Consider the following 22,813-nt stretch of genomic DNA (forward strand, 5'->3'; position numbering starts at 1 on the left):
GTCAATGCATGATCTCATGCCAATCTACATGTAGGTACTTAATCCATGAATTGAGTAAAATCGAGTCGATATCAGAGAAACAGAGCCTCAGAAGATGCGCGTTACCGAGGGTTGGGATATTATACTTGATATTGGAAGTACTCTAGAGTATGTATGTGCTTGTCTCTTATAACCAGACGTACTTACATGATTACGTGTAGGTATATAACTACATACTTGTATTTTCTCACTTCGGTAGGAAATTTACCCCGTTTTCCGGTACTGTAGATGTATGTACCTACATGTAGTGCCGATGTTAACGTGGGATGCGCCATGGCCAGGTTTATGTATGTACCCGGGGGTACCGGAAAGTGATGCAACGGTCAAATAGCCCATACTTCTCAACAACCAAACTAGCTAACAGAATGTGGAGCAAATATATTGTAATTTAGAAGCTGGAGACCATACATGTAGTTATGGCGAGAGTTGATGTGGTTGACTGTTGCTTCTCCTTTTATTACTGTCTCTTGTCACAAGTTGTCCTTCCCCAGGCTAAAAACCCCAAACCAATGACCTGAAAAATTGCAGACTCTGTTCTAGAGACTCATTTATCATGGGTATGACTAGAATATCTATCCTGCCCAAGCATTGTGTTGTGTTAAAAGTTGAAGTTCTGAGTACATTTCGGCGTTGCTAGGTCAAGCGTTGCATCACTTGCCGGCACCCCAGGTACATGTATTTATATTAACGCCAAGTATGTCTGTGTTATGTGGCACTCTAGCACTGCTATTAGAGGCTTAGAGCCCATCATCTGAGCCTCTTTCTCTTATCTTCAGACTTCAGCCTCCTCTGAGAAACGTGTGAAGTCATTTGAATTGTGGTCCGCCACCAACCGCACATCCCCTTACTCTACATTAAGGCAGACGACTTGAGAACCCCCCGCCAAAGAAATAAAGAAAAAAGTTCCTGTTGCGACGCCTATGAAGTCAATAATTTTAGTTTAGTTCGTTAGGTCTCATGTTCAATCGAATTAGGGGTTATACTGTACTCAAACTCCATAGGAAAGTCGTGACAAGGACTGCTTGTTCCGCATCCGGTTGAGTTACCCGATTGAGAACGCCTAAAGGATTCCCTACACGAGCAGTTGGACGCCTGACTATGGATCCGGTAGTGGCTATTTATTGAAGATCGTTTTCCCACATCCTGAGTACTATCGAATTTAGGTGCTACATGGGATTGTTTCTATCACCTTGAATATTTACAAGATATCCATCAAACAGTTTCGATTCCTCCCCGCCCTCTCCGCGCAACATGGCTCTACAGTCAAATGTGATTCCATCTAGCCCAGAAAGAATCCGCTCACGAGGGTACCAAATGGAAATGCTGGATGAGAGCTTGAAGAGGAATATCATCGTTGCGGTGCGACAAATTCAAATCACTTTATCATGACTGACGCTGAGCGGTGGCTAATCCGACTTGCGGGGTGAACAGATGGACACAGGCTCAGGAAAGACTCACATGTACGTAAGCGACACAGATTCCTCCTCACTTCCCATGCGACACACCTATAGACCTTTCTAAGAACTACATGTATTTTCGGGCGATTCCTAATACTCAATATTCAATAATAGTGCTATACTGAGAATTCGATCCTACCTTGAATCCGGTGGAGGTAAAGTATGGATAGCGCGCTCTACCGGCACCATCTCAATGAAATTGCTTACATCAAGACAATATGTAGTTATGTTGGCTTCTGGTCCCAAGCGTACCATTGGGAAATCAGCAATTCGATGTTATTAGGTCATCTTTACCGCCTATGAACATCCAGTTCCTGAGCGGGAGCGATAATGTTGATAAATGGAAGACTCAAGACATATGGGATCGGATTTTGAAACTCCAAGAGAGCGCATCAACGGTCGTTGTTAGTACGCATCAGGTTTGTACTCAATGGTCGAAAGGTAAGAAGCGGGGATGAACGGGCGAAGTTGACGCGGGTGGGAAACTAGATATTACTAGATGCGTTAACCCACGGGTTTGTGGGTATCGATAGGATAGGATTATTGATATTTGATGAAGGTCCGTCCGTCGTTGTTTGGGCGATCGCAGGATGAAGGTGCATCCAGCTGATATTCTATGCTCTAGCCCACCACTGTGCCGGCAACCACCCGGCAAACCGCATCATGCAAGACTTCTACCATCCAAACCTCCATCGTCAGGTCCCCTCGATCCTTGGGCTTACGGCTAGCCCAATTGTCAAGTCTAAGCCAAGACAACTGCAGTGGGTCGTTCTACTGTCGCGATCCGTTCCCTTTCGCTAAGTCATGTGCCGTTTTACTGCAGGGTGATAGAGTCGAATTTGAATGCTATATCCAGAACACCGATCTTGAACCGGGAGGAGCTAATGGAGCATGTCCATACACCACTATTGAAGAAGGTTACCCATGAAGCATCGCCCTCGATTGATCAGGTGGCGAACTCAAAACTTCAGGATTATATAAAGTCTCCAGGTCTGGGCGGGAAGAGAGGGGGTAGTCCGGAGTATATCAGTCTTGAAGAACCCCCTGCTATGAGGTTAAAGATAACAGAGAATGATTATATCTCGAGGTAAGATAAGGGGATCTAAATATCATATATACTACGCTACCTTTGATGTTTCAACCTGAGTGTTATTTCTTCCACCCCTAGGGTTGCCGCCTGAACTTTGTATCCTCTATTTTCTCTTTTTGTATTCCTTATTTCATCTGCCCTTCAATCCATCAGTGGAGCCATGCATATTAGGAGGGGGGCCGAGGGGTAACATGGGCGTCTTGCAATGCTGGATCTTTGGAAAACATGAATAGACCCTATGTCTCTCATCATGTTTCTGATAAAGCCTTGAGACTATGCTAACCAAGATCCGGGCGATAGGACAAGTTTATCAAAAACCTCTGAATGGTCTACACCAGCATTTCGAACCTTATTACAAGCTTATACTTCCATGAATATCATGGAAGACCCGCGTGTTATCACTCTCCTTGCTACACAGCCTCCTGATCTAGAAAAAATCAGGGAGACAATCGAACACAAGAAAACTCGCTCATTCCACCAAATGCATGGGATTGTTAAGAAGGCCGAACACATTATCACAGAGTATGGAATTTGGGGGGCGGAGTGGTACGTTACTATGATTGTAAACAGGGCACTTGCATCTATAGAGGACGAATCTGAGTCCTCCGTGCTGGCGGGGTGGGACGAGGAGGAGAAGATCTATTTTTGTAATGTGCTGAGGAAGGTGACAGTGACGACAGAGCTCAGAGATATAAGATGGGGGATTACGGACAAAGTAGCACGACTTATCGCGTTGCTAGTCGCAGAGTTTAACGGAAAGAGTGGAGGAAACCAATTTTCGGGCTTGGTATTCGTGGAGCAGAGGGTGGGGGTGTCGGTATTGGCGGAGATTCTGAGGGAGCATCCAGATACACGAGAGATCTTTGATGTTGGGACATTGGTTGGAACATCTGATAATTCTGCGAAAACCGGAAGGCTTGTATATGAGCCCACCACATTACAGGAGCAGAAAGGGACAATTGAAGGGTTTAGGCGAAAAACAAAGAATATCGTCATCTCGACCAGCGTTGTAGAGGAAGGCTTGGATATCCCGGCTTGCCACTTGGTGGTTTGCTTCTCGCTGCCCAAAAATGTCAAGAGTTTTATTCAAAGGCGAGGAAGAGCGCGGCAGGAGAAGAGCACATACTATCTTATGTTTGAGGAGGGATCAGATACAAGAGAGAAGATTGCAAAGTTGGAACAATTGGAGCGAGAAATGATCCAGGAGTACATGGATGAAACCAGGGAGCTTGAAAAGAGGCTAAACAGGGAAGAAGGCGAGCCTGATGAAGATGGTGTAATAAGTGAGGCGGAAAATAGAAAGTTTCTAGTGAAAAGCACTAAGTTTGACTTCCAACCTACATCAGTTCAACCTGATACTAATGATTATATAGTGCGCTCTTGACTCTGGGTTCAGCGCTGACGCACCTGCATCATTTTTGCAATACATTACCATACACTGAGTTCACCGATCTCCGTCCGATCTTTAAAACGGAAGCTGTTTACCCCTCTGGGGGATTTTTTGACGCGGACAAAGTTCACTATCGAGCTGAAGTAATGCTGCCAAACTCTGTCCCTCAAAATGTCCGGTGTGTTGTAAGCAAAGAAACATGGGCAAAAAAAGGCTTGGCTAGGCGGGATGCAGCTTTTGAAGCATATCTTGCTTTATATAAGTTGGAAGACCCACTTATTAATGATAATCTGCTGCCTCTTGTTGCGGTTAGCGAAGACACGAAGAGTATGCCAGATACCGAGCTTCCTCCGGCCTTGGATCCAATCCGGAGAATTATTGATCCATGGGCAGACACGAACTGGGCAGAGGCTTCAATGATATATGCTACTCCAATCATACTTACTATGCCGAGCAAGGAGCTGGTTAAGATCAATATATTTACGACCATGGAATGCCCTAATATAGAAACAATCCCGATCTTTTGGACAAAGGTCGAGAAAGGAGAGATTAGCTTGGGTCAATCATACCCTCTTTCCGTCGACCAGAGTTTTGTGGAAAAAGCAAAAAAAAGGACATATGATCTCCTATACACGGTACACGCAGCCAAAATGGAGACCAATGTGATGGAATTTCCATATCTGTTTTCTTGGGGTGATGGGGCTCAATTATGGGGAGAGGAAGGCGGCATCAATATCAGTGCATACGATGCGTACAAAAACTGTGTCCCACCGGGGGACATGGGAATCATCCGAGAAGCTGGCCAGGAACATTCAAGATATGTATTCATTCAATGGAGGACTGATATATCCCCATTAGAGGATATGCAAATACTCGAGAAGTACAAAGGCAGGCCAATCGATCCAGACCAGCCAGTTATGGAAGTTCATAGGCTATCCCATCGACGCGACTTCCTTCATCAAACACTCTATGAGTTGAACACAGCGCCAACCTTTCTACTTCCCCAGTACTGCACTGCCGATAAAATCCCGTGGCGATACTCTCAATTTGCGCTTTTTGCACCTGGTATAATTCACCGAATTGGCTTAACTTTGATGGCTTCAGATATCCAGAACTCTCTACTTTCAAGCGTAGGTTTCAAGTCAGTCAATAACGTTCTTACCGCTCTATGCACCTCTTCCGCGAGGGAGCTACATGACTACCAACGACTAGAGTTTCTTGGCGACTCGGTATTGAAATTTCTGGTTTCCATCAATTTACTCGACGAGCATCCATCATGGCATGAAGGCGTCCTTTCTATGAAGAAGGCAAAAATAATATCCAATTCCACGCTGGCTAAGGCAGCACAGGGAAAGGGCTTGGCTCAATGGATCATCTCCGAAGAATTTACCGGGGCTAAATGGAGTCCCAAATACATCCATTCAGCGAATGAAGAATGTGCCAAGAGGATGCCGAACGATTGCCCCCCTTCTGTTAAGACCCTATCAAGAAAGGTATTGGCGGATGTCGTTGAGGCACTCATTGGAGCAGCGTATGTTGAAGGGGGCTATGACCAGGCACTGAGATGCATCGATGTCTTTGGTTTAGATTTGGCCCTGAAACCGCTCCAAAGCAGAGCGAGCTCCTTGTTTCACAAAGCGGGAAAAGCTCCACCCGTCAAACTCACATACTTAAAAGGCCTACAAGACCTTCTCGGCTACCAGTTTAAACACCAATCGCTCCTTCTCGAAGCGGTCACTCACCCTTCCTCGGAGTTACCCTCGCCGTCCTATCAACGTCTCGAGTTCCTCGGAGATGCGATACTGGACATGTTAGTAGTTGATGAGCTCTACCAGAGTCCGAAAAATCTCCCGCCAGTTTCCATGCACCTCTACAAGAGCTCAGTCGTCAACGGCGGTCTTTTAGCATTCCTGTCCATGAGCCGCTCCACCAGCGAGAAAATACCCACAGTAGAAGAGTCTCGTGGTGTCTTTAATGTCATAGATGTAGAACAAGAGGCCAACATCTGGGACTACGTCCAGCTCTCCCACCCAGAGATGATCAAAGCAAGAAAACGATTTTTCCACCAATACGACCGCTCGCGGCTCCAGATCCTCACAATCCTAGCGGAGGGTGACCGCTACCCATGGGCCGAGATCGCACTTCTCGAAGCAGACATTAACGGTAAGTGTAAGCTATTTGCGGACATGTTTGAGGCCATCGTCGGGGCCATGTTTGTCGATTCCGGAGGGGACTTTGAGGTTGCCAAGGCACTGGCAGAACGATTTGATATCTTCCGCGTGCTGAGGATATTCTTGGAGGATGAAACGAATGTCATGCATCCGTTCACCCGGCTGAATGAGGCTGCGGCACGATTAGGGAAGGGCGCTGTCGAGTACGAGTGTGTGGAGGTGGACGGGGTGTACGCGTATACGACGTCGATAAGGGGCATAAAGGTGGCAGTGGCCGAGTCGACGAATGAATTACATGCGAAGGTGTTGGCCGCCGAGAAGTCGCTGGAGACGCTGGAGCGGGCAGAAAGATGTGCGAAGGAAGGAGCGCAGGAGGAACGGCCGGAACCGGAGGTGGAGAGTCCGAGGGAGGATGTGATGGAGATTGATGACGAGCCGCAAATCATACTTCGGACGGATCTTTTCGATTAGACGGCTAGAGTAAGTATTTCGATTATTTAGTGTTTAGTTTGGGTGTTGTTTGTGGAGAGTATACAGCAATGAGAAGGGAATATATAGCCGGGGTTTTTGGTCCTTCGCTCCTAGATATAAGACTGTATTTCAAGAATCCCCATGCATCGATCGTTAGTATCGCGGGAGCCGGAACATAGTTGAGTGCTGTCCTGGTATGCGAGTGCCTATCTGTGACCGAGTGATCAATTATGACCAAGCTATGAGGGCTTATTCAAGCCCCTATGCAATCCTGTGGAAATGGAAGAATTGGGATTATCTATAGTTGATCGCAAAGCGCACTTCCTCGGCGGTTATAGCAATACATGGCCTGTGCCGGGACATCTCAGGGCTAGCCTATATATCCGGTCCAACGCAAATATCCCCCACCGCAGCCCGGTGAGTGCCAACGCCAGTATTGGAAACAGCAAGGCGCATCGGTTATCATCTGTTTGATTGTTCTGCGGTCCCGGTCTTTGCTCGCGGAACAGCCTTCGGACAGGACCTGTCGGCTCTGTAGCTAGCTATTATATTGAAGATGTTGTTTCTTATATAACCCTTGGAGACTGCGCGGACGTGTACGGGGGGTAGAAATGATCATGGTGTCGGCCCTGGGGTTATTACTTGATCTATGATGTCTTCAGAGGGTGCTGTGGAGGTAGAGATGTGAGTATAATTACCTCCGCGCTCTCGCAGCTGTTGTACATGTGGCGTAAAATGATATTAATTGCCAGGATAATAATATCTGGTAATAAAGAATGAATGGCACTGAATCTGGCGGTACACCGAGGTACAAAAAAATTGTGTAAAATTACACAATTTCTTACACGATTCTGTGTTGTGAGTTACACAATTTTATCTCCTAGAGTTATGTGTTTACACAACCGTATAATAGTCTTGATTGTATATATAATGTAGGAGAGGAAAATTGTCAGATATTGACATAGCCTACGGGCTGCACACAATTAATGAATTAATAACAACAATCTCGTATCATCATATATGTGGGATCCGGGAGAGCTCGAGGACGTTTGCCAGTTGCATTTGACTTGGGATAATGAGGTTGGCATATCGTCTTCGAAGTGGTTTCTTGTGCAATAAACTTGAACGAGCGGGTATATTGGACGTACTCAAAAATCTCACTTTAGGGTCGAGATCCCTTCCTCTATTTTCAATGTTTTCCAAAGCCACAGCGGCCCGGAAAAAGCTTTCTCGTGGTGGTAAAGCCTTTCGGCGAGTGGCACATGCACACCGAGTGTCTTTGTAGGAGGTCCTCTGAGGAACGTGGCATAGTACAGAAACTCATAAAACCACACCACGAGGAAATGCCCGGGATCAAAAAAAATAAGATAACTCCGATTTGTTCCGGGCGACTCGCAAATACCCTGGATTCGCCGATGGGCTGCTTGCTCCATACATCGGGGGCGGGACTGATCTATTGGCGAATGGACTGGATAAAGGGTGATGAAATTGAGTCTTTAAATTAACTCGAGAATGATCTGGGCTCTACTAGAGCTCATAGGGCCCCAATAAGTGGCTGTAGGGGTCGCTGAAGCTCATAGGGACCACAGGATATCACATATCAGGCGTCAATTATTAATACCGAGCTCTTAAGCTCGCTAAAGATCTTGAAGATGCTAATTCTTTTTGTAAGTTTGGTCTTTAGGGTCGAGAGGTTTCTAATAATTGTAGAGACCGTTCGGGATTGATATAAATCATTATTAGTTGTGAGTGATGAACTGTGTCCTACTAAAACCACAGTCTTCCCAGGCCATTCGCGAATAGACTGGTCCAGCCACAGATGTATGAGCCTAGAAGTCCATTTGCGAATACCTCAAGTCCATTCGCGAATCCGTCATATCCGCCAACGGCCCGGAACAGATTGCCCGATTTGGGGCAGGAAAACCTACAATTGTGCCAGAACCGAATTCCCATTGTGGTCGTTGGGTACTTCCCTAATAATAATTCAACGAAGGTGCTGGTGGCCACTGTACCATGGATTATCTCCGCACCATAGTAGCTTGGCACTAGGCTTGAGTTAAAATCATGCCAAACGATCATTTCCGAACATGCTGTCGCCGTATTAAACGCCCTTTGACGTAAGCTACCTATTCCTGATGAAATTGTATTGGGTTCGCCTATAAATAGATTTGCCAGGGCGATTTACTCGCGGCGGGTAATTGTTATTGGATTAAAAGAAACAAAAACTGATGCATTTTAGGGTACTTCTTGCCTGGCACGAGTAAGATTGGGGGGCAAGATTCGCCTAAGCTGAACCGAAGCCGTGGCTCGAAATGATTGGACTGCTTCCTATGCATTGTGGATCGACATGTTATCTACAAGGCATGCGAGAATCACTGCTCCCCCTCTCCCTAGATCTTCAAACAGAAAGGATATCATCAAAACCTCTTTTAGCCCCCCTTGATACCTCCATCTCCAAGAAACACTTCTACGCTCCAACAAGAGTTTTAAACTCTCATCTTTCCCTCCGGCGGCCGCAGTTATCAACCAAAATCCCTCTTATCTTGCATTCAAATCTCCAGCTGACAATAATCTCTGTGAAAGATAGACTAGTACAGAAACCAGCACGCGCAGATAGCGAAAGATAAAGGGACCGGAAACCTGAAGGGTAGTAAAAGCATACCGTACTCGATGCCCGAGAGCGCCTCACAGTGGTGGTTTCGGCGCCTCTTTAACCCTCGCCCACAAGCAAAAAAAAATGAACTCGGGGATCCAAGCAGAGGGCTTCTCCCGGCGTCATCAACCCCCCCACAAGAGAGTGGATCGAGCCTTCCCGAGCATTCAGACGTCGAGGCGACAATTGAACCGACTAGAGCATGTAGTCAAGAACGAGAGCGCGCGACCTCCACCGATGAAACAACGCTGGTTTCTCTGAGCGAGTCAACAACTCATCACACCTCACAAGTTGCCAGTCCCGAAGCAGCTCATCAAGCAGAAGATCACGATATAGCGACCCGCGACTTTGCAGAGGAGTCACCGTCCTCTTCAGGCCAGCAGAACATTGATGGTATTAAAGGAATCGAAAGCGAAGGAGGAAGCGAGGGAAGCAAGCATACACCAACCAAGGTGGACCTTGGAGAAGTGAGAACCCAACCACCGCACGCCGTGGATGTTAACGACGCACTACAACCACCTCTACAAATTGTGACAGAGTCATTGCCGGAAGACAACAAGTCCCCCTCACTAGAGGAACAAACCTTCGACGCCTCCACAATAGGGCATCAGGACCACAATGTAGACCCACTCTCACCGCATAATCCCATCAAAAATGGCCTCATTATAATGGATCCAAATCAACTAGATCCCGAACCTTTATCGATCATTAGTAGCCCTCAGGGCCCGAGCAAGGATATTCAACTCAGGCCTGCACCACACCCAAGCAAAGAAGTTAAAAACCTGGCCTTAAACCAACGGTTGGACGAACTGAAGATAGAAACCGAGTTTCAGAGTGACTGTGTAATACAGCGGGTGGGCACATGGGACAAGGGAAGTTCCACAAAGTCGTGGAAAACGTCAAAATGGGAGAAAAAGAAAGTTATTGGGCGCGGAAGCTTTGGAATCGTCTGGTTACAGGAAAAGGTGGACTATCTTCAAGAAGGGGTAAGAAGGGGGTAGCACAATTGAGAGCTGTGAAAAGTGTGCCGCGAAACCTCTCGCAAGAGGCGACTCTATCGCAGGAGTTGCTTGCATTTCTTAAACTTAAGCAGGTAGGTTTCTCCATACTCCAAGCGTGGCTCGTTGAGGTACTGAGGTATCAGTTTGACCACCTTTTTGTAAAATTCCACGGTTGGTACGAAGATGTGGATAACACGTTCATTGTGATGGAATACGTTGAACATGGTGATTTGAGCCAATACGTTCAGAGATCTAGGCAAGGTGCAAGTGCCCTGAGGTCACTGATGGAAGTGAAAGAGATCACTAGGCAGATTTTGGAGGGCCTTGAGGTGCTCCACAGTAAGAGGATATACCACCGTGATCTAAAGCCCCAGGTTTGCTCCATGACCCCTCTCTACTTAAATCCACTAACAGAAAGCTTTACTACCTCAGAATATCCTAATAGCCTCTTTCGATCCGGTCTGGGTCAAGATAGCCGATTTTGGTGTATCGAAACAGGCAAAAAATACCTCTATACGAACAGAAGCCGGTACTCATGGTTATCTTGCTCCCGAGATTCTTGGATTTAACCAGCGAGAGTTTAAAGCTCAAGGCTTGATTCCGCATGCTCTAGATATCTGGTCGTTAGGCTGTTTGGTTTATGAGCTCTTCACCTTCGAACTCGGCCGACAGCCGCCGATGCTTTACAAAGCTCATGGCTTGCAGGGCTTCAGTACACAAGCGACCAAGTTGAGACATGCAAGAAGGAATTTTTGCAACTCGGGGTAGAGCTGGACTTTGGTGAGGAGAATATTCTCATGAGACAATGTGGTAAAGAAAACATCAGTCGCTTCTTGCCTAAGTCGGGAGAACAAAAGATTCTGGATCTAGTTATGCTGGCTGTGACGGGGCGGACTAACAAGGCTCTTTCTAGACTTCTGGAGTCTCCGGATTGCCCTGAATTAGTGGATAGCGAATTCAAGAAAACATTACTTCAGCAAGCAGTGGAATCCGAGATCCTCGATACTGTCGAGCTACTTTTGAAAAGTACGCTATACTTGGGAGCTTGTGCCGGAAAAAGCTCCTTGCTATATTGGGCGCTCAATTTAGCCACAGATAATGATGATATGGTTGAGCTAATCCTGAATCATGTGAGTGACACCCAAAGCGCACTCCTGTTGGCCGTGAGGTCAGGAAAAGCGAACATGGTGCGAAGTATCTTAGCGATGAACTTTAAGAACGGCAACTTTTCGAAGAATGGTAGAAAACACCGTGCTGCGTTACAGGAGGCAATCAGCGCAGGAAACCTTGGTATTATCACGTTGCTTTTGGATGACGAAACCAACGTCAACACCACCGCAGAATATTATGTCGGAGGTAGGACCCTATTGCAATTGGCAGCGGAAGGTGGAGACATCGAGATTGTCAAGTATTTATTGGGAAGAAACGCCAATGTCAACGCAAAAGCGGGAGACAAGAATGGACGAACAGCGCTACAAGCAGCTGCCGAATGTGGTCATATGGAAATTGTCAAGCTTCTTCTGGAGAAGAAAGCGAACGTTAATGCCGGAGCATCAAAGGACAGGGGGCGAAGAGCCCTTCAAGGAGCCGCTGGAGGCGGACATATCGACGTTGTGAAGCTCTTATTGGACCATGGCGCCGATGTCAACACAAAGGCGGCACCCATCCATGGTCGGACAGCCTTACAAGCGGCGGCTTGTGGGGGACACATGGAAATCGTCAAGCTCCTCTTGAGTCATAATGCCGATGTGAATGCTTTAGGAGCAGAAAACAAGGGCGGACGGACAGCTTTGCAACTGGCTGCTGAGAATGGACATGTCGAGATTGTCGAACTTTTATTGGAGAAAAGCGCCTCCGTGAACGCGCCAGCAAGGGGAGGGGGTGGGTGTACAGCCTTGGAAGCGGCTGCCGGGGGTGGACATCTCGAAGCTGTCAAAATCCTACTGGAAAATGGAGCACTGGTTAGCGTACCGGAATTGTCCACGTATCCGGATTCTTCTCGAAGTGCATTGAAAGCAGCGGTTCAAGGGGGAAATTTTGATATTGTTAAGTTGTTGTTTAGAAATGGAGACGAAGATTCTTTGGAACCTGCAGCTGGCATCGGACATATCAACATTATAAAGTTTTTATTAGACAAGGTCAAGCTCGCCTACGTCAATGACAAGATCATAATACAGAACCGAATCCAACAAGCGGCCGGTGCGGCAGAGCGCGGTGGACATCTTGAGGTTTTGAAGCTTTTGGTGGGTGACGAGGACTTTGGTGGAACCCCCAACGATATACGCCGTTTTTTCTCCGGGTTACTTGAGCCATCTGCTTCTGCTGGACGTGCCGACATGATTAGAACTATATTACAGATGAGCCCTGGGCCTGATTTCGAATATAGGCTTAACGCAGCCTGCCGAGCAAATAAAAAGAAAAACCTCGAGATCCTTCAGCTCTTGGTACCGCCAGCAACTACAAAATTAACCAGAGCGAGCCATTTTATGCTTGTGCGGGCGGCCAGGGAAGGGCTCATCGATTATGTGAGACTTCTCTTGACTAATGGGGCAGAAGTTGGCCTTGATGGCAGCGATATCAGATATTATGGAAGTGATTATACTTCAACGCCCCTACAAGCGGCGGCAGGAGCTGGGCACCTCGATATTTGCATTCTACTCTTGGATAATAAGGCACATGTGGAATCGAGGGCCAACAACTACCAGAGTGGAACTGCTCTACAAGCTGCAGCCGAGGGTGGACACGTCAAGGTTGTTAGGCTTCTCCTAAATCACCAGGCTGACGTGGGCGCACGAGGGGCGGATAAGGACGGTATGACTGCCTTGGAAGCAGCTGTCAAGATTGGGAGTACTACAATTGCAAAGATGTTATTGGAGAGGCGTGCAGATGCCGACATATTTCATCAAGGAAATCCCCTTGCAGATGCGGCGAAAGCTGGCCACCTTGATCTTGTCAAGCTTCTCTTGGACTACGGTGCCAACGTCAATGGAAATTATCCAGGACAGTCACCCTTATACTCTGCTGCCGGTGGCGGTCACATTGATGTTGTAAGGTTCTTGCTGGGTTATGGTGCGGATTGCCCCCCGCCCAACAACGAGTGGATAGATGCCTTGAGTTTGGCAGCTTCGAGCGGACGTATCGAGCTTGTTAAGCTCCTGTGTGAAACAAAATGCGATTACAGTTTGTTGACCGTACAATATATGATGGAAGCGGCGGCCAAAGAAGGCCATTTTGATACTGTCAGGTTCATCTTGCAGAACGCCCCTGACTCCGCATTCGAGGCCGATGGGTATAATTGGAGGTTGAGAAGGATCCTGGAGACTGCCTGCTGGACTGGCCAAGCAGATCTAGTTCAGCTTGTATGGGAAATTGTGAAACGCAATAATACTATTCGCGTGGAAGATCTACTCGAATCATCAATTTTGACACAGGCTGTGGAGAGGGGTCATATCCATATTTTCAAGCTATTGTTAAGCTACGGGGCTGATCCAACCTTGGGGAAGGAGCATGGTGAAGTAGCACTACAAGCGGCTGCGGGGGATGGAGATCTGGAGATGATCGAGACGTTACTGCTCCCGAATCACCGATATTCCATACACAATGCGCTGCATGCGGCTGTGCAGAACGGAAATATCGATATCGTCCGCCGACTACTGAATTGGGACAGGGGCGTCAACGTCAATACGCCGGTAAATGGAGCAACCCTTTTGCATCTGGCTGTTAGGTCCGGCGAGATGGACATTGTTAAGCTTCTGCTAGACCGCGGGGCCGACGTGAACGCAGTATCAGGCGATGAAAAACCATATAGAAAACGTTTAACTATTTTAGGGGGGGCGCTATTCTCTGGACATGTTGGCATTATCAAGCTGATTGTATGCCAAAAGTCTCTTATCAACTTTATAGTGGAGTAATGGTTCAATATTCTTATCTCTTTCCATACCTTCGACTGAGTTACAAGATTTACTTTCTACTATATCTATACACTCTGTCCTCTTCTGACTACTCAACATGATATCACTCATACTAAAACCGTCACACACTGCTTATAGTTTGATTTCAAATGGTATCTTCTTCTTTCATCATCCATACCATCCTTGTTTTCCTTCACCGCAAATGCATTTATCTCCGAACGCACTCAGAGGGATTGGGGGGGGGGGGGGGGCTTAGGATGGATTTGGATTGGACATAGTATATATCTACTGTTTCCTTGCCTTGCTTGATGTTATTCCCTCTATTTCCGCATTTCCTTTTTTTGTGTTGGTAAAAGACTGTAAGCCAGAGTACTCTTCTTATTAAACTTTTTATCTATACCATATGACATGCCAGCGATCATACCAAACAAGTCAGTACAAGCCCATACATAACTGGGTCTATCTTGACAATACCAATAATAGTTCCAAACCTCCCACCACAACACCACCAACTATTACAGCAAGAAGTAGTCTAAAGACCTATTCCCAATACACGACCGGATACGAGCGGATCCTGTAGTAAGACTACCCCCAATTTCCTGCCTAGTGACCGATTGGAGATACATGTAAATGTGAGAGCACAGATTCGGCCCTTACTCGTTCGTACAAATCTCGATTACCGCAAGAGCGATCATTGTGACTTCCCGTTCCATCATGGTCACACGCGGACATCACCATAAATCCAACCACAGGGCCACCTACCGCACCACTCAGCCTTCACTCAGCCTCGAATCAGCATCCATGCCCGCCCCATAGCCAAACCTAGAGCAACCCAGAAATCACATTCGCACACCTCACACCCGACCGGAACGCCCTGCCCTCTCTACAGCTTCACATTTCCATCCACGAAGCCAACCTAACCCTCGACTTTGAGTTGCTTCAATCCTTGCATTCATGGGGGCGGAGGGTAGAGCGATGGGTTGCGTAGAGCCGTTAGGGGCGTGGGAATAGCCCGGGTGGGGGGGTGTTAGGAGTCAGGGTTGTGGGTGAAGGTGAGGCCGGGGCGGGGCGGGGGCGGAGGTGGAAGCTGGAGTGAGTAGATGACTAATTGTATGCGGAATCCGTCTAGGTAAACTTGCTTATTCTTCTAAATACAAAAACAGACCCCCCTTTTTATAGGCGGGCACCACCACAGGCTGGCAGGGCAGCAATAGGGATTGTGGGTGTGTGCGGGTGACGGTTTGTTACCGCACCCTAAGCCCTGCCACATGTGTTTCGCTTTTCTCAGTTGTTCCCGTTAAATCGGTTTTCCAATCAGAATAGAGTTTTTGGTGATTTCTAATCGAATGAATTATTTAGGTGGGGGAGCCTGTCTTTCTTCTCCGCTCTCTTCTCGCCTTTGACCTGGCTAATGATACACCCGTTATATATATGAAATCAGGCTCTGCTGATATGCTGTCCTACATATACCTTGCGTTATGGCATTTTTTTATTTTACCTTGTCTTTTTTTTCTTCTTCATCGCTCATCATTTTCTCAATACATGAAGGCAGTTGGTTCTAGTATTCCTATGTTTTTCTAAGCATGGCGGTGACCATCCTCCGTAGGACAGTGCTCTTTATGGACACTTACTACACCACAACACTGCCCGAAACGTGGAGCTCCAGATATAAACACCGAGTAAAAAGATCTATTGACCGATTCGATTACCACACCAAAAAAATCCAATACCCCATGATCCACGCCCCGCCGTGCGTCCCCTCACATCACCAAAGACGCATCTTAGCACAAAGCCCCCACTATACACCCCAGCTCCCGCCCGGAACGCCGTTTCTCTTTGCTGCGACATGATATGCAGTGTCTGTCGTCCACGGAGTCAACCCTAACCCTGTGTTTTTGGATTTCGTGGGTATTGGAGGGTTCTGTCGCAGGAGTAGTGCAGATAGGCGTAGTAGATACATAGAGAGTGTATTCTGGGCAGGAGAGGTATTCGGAGGGCCAATATGTAGATGTTGGATGTATGTGCATGTGGATGTGGTTGGATAGGAGTCACGTGATGACTGGTCCCTGCGGCGTGGCGTGGCCGTGTGGCGCGAGGCTTGGTGGCTGGTGTGGCTGGTTGCGACTGTGCAGGCATACTACATGAAACTACTTAAACCGTATCGATAGGGTAGTGTCACGGCGTTGTTATTGGCTGGCTTGGGGTGGAGGATTATTGGTGTCAGGTGGGTGGGGTGTGCTTTCAGCTCAGGAGGGTAGAGTGTAGTACTTGTCGGCGCCCGCTGTAGTGGTCGTCCGCGACTCGGAGCATAAGGGGCCAGTGCCTGCTCGGTGCTGAATCATCTCGAGGATAGGTGCGCCGAGTGATGAAGGTGTTGCTGTGTAGGCGTACATAGAGGTACATGTAAGGAGAGGCCAGATCAGTCTAGTAGCAGAAACCAGCCTGACTATCGCGGTGTTGGATGCCATTGTGTCCGGTGCTGGTACTCACACCCGGGGCCTGACGGCTTCTATCATTTTCGAAAATGACCAGAGGCACACGCCAATACTCGTTAGGCGTTGAATTCATCTGTATGCTCTTGAATCCTGTCCCTTCACCCCGAATCATTGAATAAATCGTCAGGGGTTGTGGTCACAGAATGTCACTCGGCCATTTTGCGAGTGATGAGATATGAGTCGGAAATATAGCGAGTGATATTTTATGATGAGAATTTTACTTCCTATGGTGAGGTGGAGAGCAAGGAGTCGGGGTGTTTGTGTGTGTGTGTGTGTGGGGGGGGGGGGGGGGGGAGGTATTCAACAGCCAGTCTGCAAGTTCCAAGACCGTATTGAAAAAATGTTGTACCTAGTCTTGGAGCCTAAGAGAATTGTAATTTTCAGTTGCGAGGATCGCAACAACTTCAGTTCACCAAAGTGCTGGGAATTATAACCCCACTTGTCTGATTCTCAGAGCTGTACGCGTCTATTTGTTTGTTTGTTGACCGCTTTTCACCATCTTTGCTCCCCGGCTATCTAGCTTTGTAGATAAATCTCTGGATCGACATGTATAAAATATTGCATTCGGCAGCTACTTGTATGTATACCCTCTATAGATGTATATGAAACTCCGATAAGAAAAAAAACAGGCGAGCACAGATCGGGCTGGGTTTCCTACTTATCATGGGCAAATATTTGTAATGTCAAGAAGATATCGGGGGTCTACATATAATACAGATATCGTAGGCTCATCTATGCAGGCTTTAGTCTAGGGGCTATTCAGCTCTGCATGTATATCCTCGGAATGTCACTACGAGTATTACTAAATTTTGTGTTCTTCTCGATGGGCTAGAAGGTTCATCATAACACGATTCATGATGACGGCTAAGTGAGTTACATTTGGCTGGAGGATATGTTTGGGAAGGTCCAACTACTTCATGAATTCAGCCATGTCGGGGTAGGGCGGTTTTAGTATGGGAGTAATCTTACATCCACTTTAGATCGCCGAATCTAATAGAAAGAAGGATCACCCATATTGGATGCAAATATCCCTCGGTGAAAGCAAAGAAAATAACGAGACGAGACAATTTCTTCAATCTAAGTTAAGTATTTACATAGGTAAGAACGTTCCGCTAAATACACCACTCTAGATACAAATATAAAAACATAGATGGAATTGCCAAGTCCGGCACTAGTTATTGCCAGAGTTATACATCATCGATATCTTCCTCATTCCTATATTCACGTATATGAGCAAGGATCCCATTCGCGGCTTCTAGAAGCTTCTTCTTATCTTCCACAGCTATGGCGAACTTTTTATCGGCGCTGTCACTCACAACCTCATCTCTTTCCAAAGTATTATTTTCCCCAATAATCATCTTATGTTCATCTCTACTCTCACTAACACTTTCATCACCCCGCCTATCAACGACGACGACGAGCTGTTCATCGGTGCTCTCACGGACATCTTGATCGGCGCTGTCATCGGCGATTTCATCGCCGTCTTCATCCGCGTCTTCATCTGCGTCTTCATCGGCGTCTTCATCGGCGTCTTCATCAGAGAGAGCACCGTCATCTGCATGGGCGGGAGCACCGATATTCTGGTTGATGTTCTCACCAGAATCTTCATCGCTGCTCTCATGGGAAGTACCCGCATTACTGTTCTCATAGACATCTTCTGTTACAGGAACTACGGAACACCGTTCTAAATACTTAAGACAGTGAGGAATACGAGTGACGGATTGTGATGCGAGGACGGTCGGGTAACGGAAGGACAAGCATAGAAAGGTATCGGGTAATGTGGGGGCATGCGGTGTTACCACACTAGTACTATACTGTTATGACGGCACGCTTACTATTGGGTGTCTCACCCGGAATAGAATAGGAAGCGGGGCTTACGGCTGTAGGCTGTTCTACTTAGAGAAGTAGGTCTAGGATAATAGTATAGTACAGCCCGATGACTGGCAATTGCAAGGTTCATGGTTGCGTGTCGGAATTAGAATGGAGAACGGAACTATGCGGGGGCGCTTTTCTATCTGGGTTATCTTCGGGAGTATTATCTTATTCTATTATCGTTGTGTCAGTTAGTATTAGAAAGCGGGCCTTGGCATAGGTTCCAACGTGTATAAATAGGGCTTGATTCTGCGAAGACTTGAGGGTATCATCAACCATCAAAGTCAAGGGAATCCGGTTTACAATATCATCAGTTTAAACGCTACAGAATTATTGCTTAGCACTGGCTATTTCCCCAAACACTATATTGTACCTTATCCCTAACTTTTACTCTTACCTATCGCATACACTACCAAAGTCTCGATAAGACAACTACTCGCTTAAACCAATACTCTGAGTATTTTGCTTAGTGGCGGATAGTCACCGTGCTCTCAGTAGAAGAATAAGCGCTTAGTCTATTAGAAAAGACCAAGGTACTATATGCACCCCGAGTGGCAACAGCAGCCATCAACAACTACCTTTGCGCTACATCCTTTATCGTTCGAAGAGGAAGCGCCGAACATCTATACTGCGGATACCTCCACTACACAGGTTTCTTCGCAGAAGCAGGAACTACCGCTACTTTCGAGGAACACGACCCCGAAATCCTCAACTACCCAGAACTCTTCCCGATCAAGATCACTCTCTCCCAACGATCTTTCGGACTTGCTCATCCAGCCCCCTGGTTCATTGCCCAACCCTGGTGCAGAAGGCATCCACAGCTCAAACTCGAGCAACTTAGCAATGTCAAGGGCTCATCAGCAACGGTCGGAGGAAGACTACAACATGGAGAGTTCAATCGCCTTGAGAGATCGAGGTATATTAGAAACTCAGGCGAAGAGGCGCCACAGGAAAGAGAGAGATGTGCCGATAGGCTCCCTCTTCACATCGACGAGGCAGGAAGAATCCTATGGGCAGGCGAGGAGGCGGCAGGTAGACCACCGGGAGTTCTCCCCATACGCCACCCCAATCAGAGAGAGATCCTCTACTCAGAGGCCCTCGGTGCCTCGGGTAATGGACGACGACGAGGACACCAACATGGACGTAGAGGAACGACGGGTAGAGAATCCTTTCGGCGATCTCATTGGGCAAGAAGTCCAGCGGCAAGGGGCCCCAGTGGTCCAGCAGCTCAGCCGCGGGATCGAGGAACTCAGCATGCACGTGCGGGATATCCCCATACTCAGGGAACTCACCCGGCAGCAGCAGGAGTATACCAACAAGATCGTCGAGGACCTCCACGCCAAGTTCGCTGGGGACAGAGCCGAACGCGACAGTCAGCTCAACCAGGTCATGGCTCAGCTACGAGCGGAATCCACCGCCGCTACCAGCAACCTGGGCCAAGTCCTTGGGCAGATCGTGGAAGCTACTAGGGCGCATCAGGAAAGGCAGGAGCGACAGGATCAGCACATAAATGCGCTGACCAACTTCGTTCAACAACTCCCGAAAGATGGCCCTGTGCAGATACCCGCGGAGGTTATGGCTGCCCTCGAAAGGATGGAACGAGACAGACAAGCTGCGATGGAAGACCAGTTCGCAGGCACGAAGAAGAACCTGGAGGAAATAATTGAGCAGATGCGGGTAGCAGCCAATAGAACGGCAGCAGCCCCCGAAGGCTCAGGAGGCGGAGGTGTAGCACCCCCCCAACCCCCTCAGAACCCCCCTAGCAATTCCGGAGAGAGGCCGGAAGGATCAGGGAGCCAGCCCCCCATACCCCCTCGCTCTGAGGCAAGAGAAAGCCAACGGAGTGAACAGGGAGGCAGGGGAGGCAATGGCAATAACGGCAACGGCGGAAACCGCGCAAGACCACGAGATCCATCCCCCTCAGACTCATCCAGCTCCTCCGATTCAGAGAACGATCGTCGAGCACGCGAACGAAGGCAAAGAAGACGGGAGGAGCGGAGGCGCCGTAATAGGCAGCAAGAGATAGAACTCACGCACCCCCCTCGCGCCACCCTGGGTGATACGCCGAAACAGGCAAAGATCCCCTTCTCCGGGAAAGCCGACGAAGACGTACGACACTGGATCGACCAAATGGAAGTCTTAATGGAACTTCAGAGGAAGGTCAGGTGGGACGACCAGACCAAGATCCTGTGGGCATCCCTGGAACTTACCGGGAGTGCGGCAAAATTTTGGCGAAACTTCGTGGAGCGACTATCGGTAGACCCCAGCATCGGAACATGGGAGAATTTCAAAAACGAATTACGGATTCAGTACGGCAATCGAACAAGTCAAGAACAAGCCAAACAGAAGATGGATAAGCTCCGTCAAACTGGCATGATCGATGACTACATCAATGAGATGCAGAATCTGGAATGGGACGCGAAGGTCGGACCCATCGTAATGAAATCCATGATCCTAACAGGAATAAACTCCTCGCTGGAACAACGCCTCTCGAATGCGATCGAAGAACCAGAAGATTTCGCGGAATGGCTAGCCTGGGTTAGGAAGATCGGACGTAAGGATCACGAGGTGAGGGCCCGGAAAGAAATCCTACGTGGCAAGGATGTCGTGAAACCTCGCGAGGAGAAGTCGGAACGGCGAAAATCACGCAACCCCGCACCTCGGAGAACTTCCTCCGCAACAGCGCACAACTCCAAGGCCTCGGATGACTTAGGTGTCACCAAGGACGAGAAGGAGAAGTGGCAAAAGGAAGGAAAATGTTTCCGTTGTGGTAGAGATAACCACTTCGCGAAAGATTGCGTGGCGACGAGTAAGGTCAGGTTAACCAACCTGAAGAGGAAACAGTATCCTTCCGGAGGAAAGGACCACGGAAGGGAGGGTGAAAAGAAGCGGAAATTGGGCCCCCAGAATGAGGCATTTAGGGCAAGGATTACAACTTTGGAGGATCAAAATTGATTGGGTATTTCTATTTTTCGGTGTTTTATACTGCGTTACGGTTTCTTTCTTTTGGTTATTTGGAAACAAGGTTTTTAGGTATTACGGTTATTCTTATCGGTTGGCTACGGGATTTTTTTTTTTTTGTTTTGCTACACGCGCGGAAATTCAATTCTCTTTACACACACTCTGAGGATGGGGTTACACCCCGAAACGCCTGGTGCGTAAGTGTTGTACCATGATCTTCATCAAACACTCGAACTCTCTATATAAACCCCCTCACCCCGCGCTCAACGAAGAAAAATCATCGAAAACTCACACCCAAAACCAATACAAACCTTTTACCAAACCAACATATAAACATGTCTTCCAATACACAAGAAACCCGCCTCGAGATCGAGATCTCTTGGGATCACCCCGCAACTAGTACCAAACATGTCGCAACAGTCAACGCACTCTTGGACAGTGGCACAGAAGACTGGATCATGTCTTGGGACTGTATCCACCGCGCGAAAATACCCACCCAACCTCGACCAAAGCCTCTCATCATCAGACAAGCCGATGGCACCCCTATGCCCAATTCCGGCACCCACATCACTCAACCCCTTACCCTCGGCATCGGCAACCATCTGGACAGGGCTATCACCTGTGAGGTTGGCTCGTTTGCAGGAGAGGACCTCGTCATACCACATCGATGGCTCAAGGAGCATCAACCAACCATCCATTGGGGACGCAACAGTGTTAGCTTCCATAGCAACAACTGTATAGTCAATGGATGCTTCGTATCAGTCGAAGACATATACGATCAAGACCCAGAAGAGCTGGTCATCAGGCTGTTGAGGGCGTCACCCAAGAAGCAGATAACGATCGAGCAACACCCCTTTTGGGCAAGAGCATCGGTAAACGAGGCTCTCGTTAGTGCTATACCGGTGGAGTTTCAGGAAAATGCCGACGTGTTCTCCAAGGAAGGAGCCGCTCGACTACCTGACCACTCTGAATGGGATCATACCATTCCTCTTATGGAAGGAAAGCAGCCGCCGTGGGGACCAATCTATTCGCTCTCCCCACCTGAAGACAAGGCACTTCGGGAATATTTGGACGAAAACTTGCCCTCCGGCAAAGTAGTCCCCTCCACTAGTCCCGCAGCGGCACCCGTCCTGTTCGTTCCGAAAGCTAATGGTAAGCTTCGGTTATGTGTCGACTTTCGTGGTTTGAATGGAATCACAATCAAGAACCGTTATCCACTGCCACTCATGAACGAGCTGGCCGACGCAACGAAAGGAGCACTCTACTTCACGAAGATAGACCTGAAAAATGGCTATAATCTGA

The 22,813-nt window shown here is 47.9% G+C and overlaps 3 protein-coding genes across 3 annotated transcripts; 2 read left to right on the forward strand and 1 right to left on the reverse strand.

Annotated features, from left to right (window-relative positions):
- Positions 1–1,290: 1,290 nt before the first annotated feature.
- Positions 1,291–6,618, forward strand: LAJ45_08787 (uncharacterized protein; the record flags this gene model as incomplete). Its single annotated transcript, XM_046118336.1, has 9 exons — positions 1,291–1,398; positions 1,471–1,499; positions 1,611–1,656; positions 1,721–1,915; positions 1,986–2,055; positions 2,122–2,257; positions 2,320–2,583; positions 2,887–3,909; positions 3,960–6,618. The coding sequence occupies 9 exons, from the start codon at positions 1,291–1,293 to the stop codon at positions 6,616–6,618; spliced, it is 4,530 nt and encodes a 1,509-aa protein (XP_045968613.1).
- A 2,670-nt stretch (positions 6,619–9,288) lies between these two features.
- LAJ45_08788 (uncharacterized protein) lies at positions 9,289–14,183 on the forward strand (the record flags this gene model as incomplete). Its single annotated transcript, XM_046118337.1, has 5 exons — positions 9,289–10,257; positions 10,335–10,646; positions 10,705–10,984; positions 11,041–11,298; positions 11,362–14,183. 5 exons carry the CDS (start codon positions 9,289–9,291, stop codon positions 14,181–14,183), a joined length of 4,641 nt encoding a protein of 1,546 aa, XP_045968614.1.
- Positions 14,184–17,865: 3,682 nt separating this feature from the next.
- On the reverse strand, positions 17,866–18,638 carry LAJ45_08789 (uncharacterized protein; the record flags this gene model as incomplete). Its single annotated transcript, XM_046118338.1, has 2 exons — positions 17,866–18,335; positions 18,620–18,638. The coding sequence occupies 2 exons, from the start codon at positions 18,636–18,638 to the stop codon at positions 17,866–17,868; spliced, it is 489 nt and encodes a 162-aa protein (XP_045968615.1).
- Between the last annotated feature and the right edge of the window lie 4,175 nt (positions 18,639–22,813).

This window comes from Morchella importuna (genome assembly GCF_003444635.1).
Source record: "Morchella importuna strain M04M26 chromosome Unknown Morimp01GS031, whole genome shotgun sequence".
NCBI lineage: Eukaryota > Fungi > Ascomycota > Pezizomycetes > Pezizales > Morchellaceae > Morchella > Morchella importuna.